Source organism: Otolemur garnettii, unplaced genomic scaffold, assembly GCF_000181295.1.
Source record: "Otolemur garnettii isolate 467f Iridium unplaced genomic scaffold, OtoGar3 scaffold00205, whole genome shotgun sequence".
Taxonomy (NCBI): Eukaryota; Metazoa; Chordata; class Mammalia; order Primates; family Galagidae; genus Otolemur; species Otolemur garnettii.
In genome coordinates, this window is record NW_003852600.1 from 204722 (window position 1) to 208064 (window position 3343).

Genomic DNA, 3343 nt, shown 5'->3' on the forward strand with positions numbered 1-3343 from the left:
AAAAAAAAAAAAAAAGGAAGCAAAAGTCTTCCTAAATTCATTAAGCAGTCTTATTTGGGATTATGATTGGAAAGCAATACGGGCTTTGTGGGAGGAGGAAGGGATTTTTTCTTAGAAGAGAGGTAGGGTAGGTATCAGGGGTAGGAAGAAAGAACTGAGACTGAAGGTAGGATGTTAGAATTCTGGAAATGAATTCCTTCTCACTACTAGTGCGCTCTGACTAGGCTATTTAGAATTCTCTTAAGTGCTACAGAGTGATTCATTGACTTATCTGTTGACTTAAAAAAAGAAGTGTTGTTAAAGATGAATGTGTTTTATCTATAATATTTTGGCTGCTATAACATGAATAAGAGATGTCTAGGTTTTTATAATATGTCAGGGTCAAAGAGTCTCTTCCAACTTAAAGAATTAGAGTCATTTTTTCCAGTGTAGTGTGTATATTTCTAGAACATATAGTTTTCTTTTTAAAAATAATTGTTTTTAAAATAATACTTAGTGTTTCAAGCATTTTATGTTGCTAAAACTTTAGAAATGAGGAAATGAAAAAAACAATTCTATAGAGATGGGTTCCTTTCAGACCTTTTCCCAATTTTATACTATTTAATGCTGCAGTGAATATATTTTATGCTTGAGACTTTTTCAAAGTTTGAAAAAAAATTTTAGAGTGAACATTTTGACTATAATAAACCTCAGAAATAGAATTACTTATTGAAAACTGTTTTGTGGCTCATCATAGGTACATATTGCCAAAACACTTTTCCAGAAGAGTTGTGCCAGCGTACCTTATAACCAGCAGTGTGTCATGTATCTGTAGTTTTTGTCAGTAGCTGTTATTATTTATAAAATTATACATTTCTAAATGCAAAATATCAATACATTAATTTTTTCCTTTTTTAAGTGAAAGATAGTAGGCAGAAGTACATTAATTTTTTTCTTTTTACTAAGATTGAACATTTTTCTATATTTGTGTATTGATTTTTTTCATAATCTTGAAATGCTTTTCTCAGGATTTTTTATTGTATTATCATGTATAGGTCATATAATAAAACTTGGATTTGATGCTGGTAACTTGTTAATTTTTTTAATTTTTCATTTTACTTTTTCAGTAGAAAATTCATTATTACCTAATTTCCAAAATCTTAAAAATTATAAAATTGATATTTTATTACTTGATAGTAAAGTTGTATTTCATATGCTGTAGTTTTAAAGGTACTGGAAATAGTAAGTTAATGCTGCTAATATTTTTCTAGATTGAAGAAGGTATTGTTGTGATGGAAGATGACTCTCCAGTCGAAGCTGTGAGTACACCTAATACTCCCCGGAACTTGGCTGCCTGGAGAATCAGCATTCCATATGTAGATTTCTTTGAGGATCCCTCCTCTGAACGGAAAGAAAAAAAGGAAAGAATTCCTGTGTTTTGTATTGATGTTGAAAGAAATGATAGAAGAGCAGGTAGGAAGGTTTATGGGTCCCTTTCTTCAAAAGTGCCCACCATAAAATATGACTATATATCTAAAAGATAAATGTCCAGAACAAAAAATTAATGAAAACGTAGAATTTCGTAGGTAATCTGTGTTAGCAGTTAATTGATTAATTCACCCAACGCTTGTTGAGTAGATGCCTGTTAGACACCTTCAAGTCCAGCAAGGCATTTTATGTAATGTTTTTAAAATGGTTTTATTGCCAGCATCATTAGCCATTAACTTAATTGCCTATCATTAATGCAGATAAGACTATACAGCAATTTAATTAAGACAACATTTCCCCATCCCTGTTGTTGTGGACTAATTAGAATCTGTGAAAATGTGGTCAGACACAACTCTGTAAGTTTTCTTCTTGTTTTTCTGTATTTTTTTCTTTTGGTTATTTCAGATGTGAACTTTGGTAGAGACAAAGGTTATTCAGCTTCTGTAGCGGCATAAGTAGTCACCACTCAGGGCTTTGTCCAAGAGGTCAGGCATTCAGTGGGGAAAGCACAATCAAAGTTGTGTACATTTTGGGAATGATAAGCCGAAAAATAAAGTTGAGCTTAGAAGACATAACTGAGGAAAGAAGGAAAAAACTGACAATGTTAGGAAATGGTTCTAAGAGGAGTAACCGAATGGTAGTGTTAAGATCTAATCATTTTTATTTTTCAAATGGTAGTAAGTTTTCTGATTGATTTTTTTTTTTCCTTTTCTAGAAACTGTGATCCTATTTCAAAAACATAAAACAGAATGGAGACAGAAGAGTGCCCAGGGTAGCTAGCTGTGATTTTCCTGTTGTAGCTGCTTACTAGACAAGGTCTTGTCTATGTGCAGACCTATGTGCAGGTTATAGGCAGTGCTACTTTTGATTTTCGCCTTTAGGACAACCATTTTTAATATTTGTGCTTTAAGACATTAATAATTTAAATGTGAATTATAGTAAAATTTGTGGCTTGGTAATATAAACATAAAATTATAAACAATCTGAAAACTTGTACTCTAAAGGTCAGATTTTTGTCCCTGGTGTTGCAGACTTCTGTCAGTATAACATGTTCTTAGGAGACCATGACCTTTGAGGGAAGAAAAAGGGTATCTTTTACTAGACTGATTTTATGTGTTAGCAAAGTAGCAATTTCAGGATTTGGAAAACAATGTAGCATAGAGGTTTAAGACCAGTTGTAATAAGAAAACTATGGTTTGCTTTATAGATCGTGACTGTCAGGTGGTTTCTTCTGAGCAGAAAGAAATGATATTTGGGGTGGTTATGGTGTTGGGTGACTGGATCCAGTGCCCTCTCTCATCTGCACTAGAGGGATAGGAGGTACTAACAGGAGCAGTTAACATCTGGGGCATGCTTACTCTACTGTGCACTGTATAGAAGTGTTATACATGAATTATCATAGTGGCAGGTACAATTATTTTATAGCTTTGCAAACTAATGAACTTAACCTGTTCAAAGCACATGGTTAGTGACTAGGGCCCTGGGACTGGGGTAGGTGCTCTGGGTCCAAACTCACTCTTTTATTTCTTTCTTTTCTGAGACAGAGTCTCAAGCTGTTGCTCTGGGTACAGTGCGTGGCATCACAGCTGACAGCAACCTTCAACTCCTGGGCTCAAGCAATTCTCCTGCCTCCGCATCCCAAGTAGCTGGGACTACAGGCACCCGCCACAATGCCTGGCTATTTTTTGTTGCAACTGTTGTTGTTTGACGGGCCCAGGCTGGATTGGAACCCGCCAGCTCAGGTGTATGTGGCTGGCGCCTTAGCCGCTTGAGCCACAGGCGCCGAGCCCAGACTCATTCTTTTAAACCATTACCTTGTGCCGTCCAGCTTGACAGCTACAGCCACATGTGGTAATTAAGGTTAAATCAAATTATA

The 3343-nt window shown here is 35.2% G+C and overlaps 1 protein-coding gene across 2 annotated transcripts in view; it reads left to right on the forward strand.

The window, feature by feature from the left end:
* The window catches only part of SNX14 (sorting nexin 14), a 75849-nt gene that overhangs the window by 43463 nt on the left and 29043 nt on the right, over window positions 1-3343 (forward strand). For both annotated transcript variants that reach the window (XM_003801289.3, XM_003801290.3), the window contains one exon: window positions 1251-1452. In XM_003801289.3, coding sequence (XP_003801337.1) covers window positions 1251-1452 — 202 coding nt within the window. The remainder of the gene's footprint in view (window positions 1-1250; window positions 1453-3343) is intronic.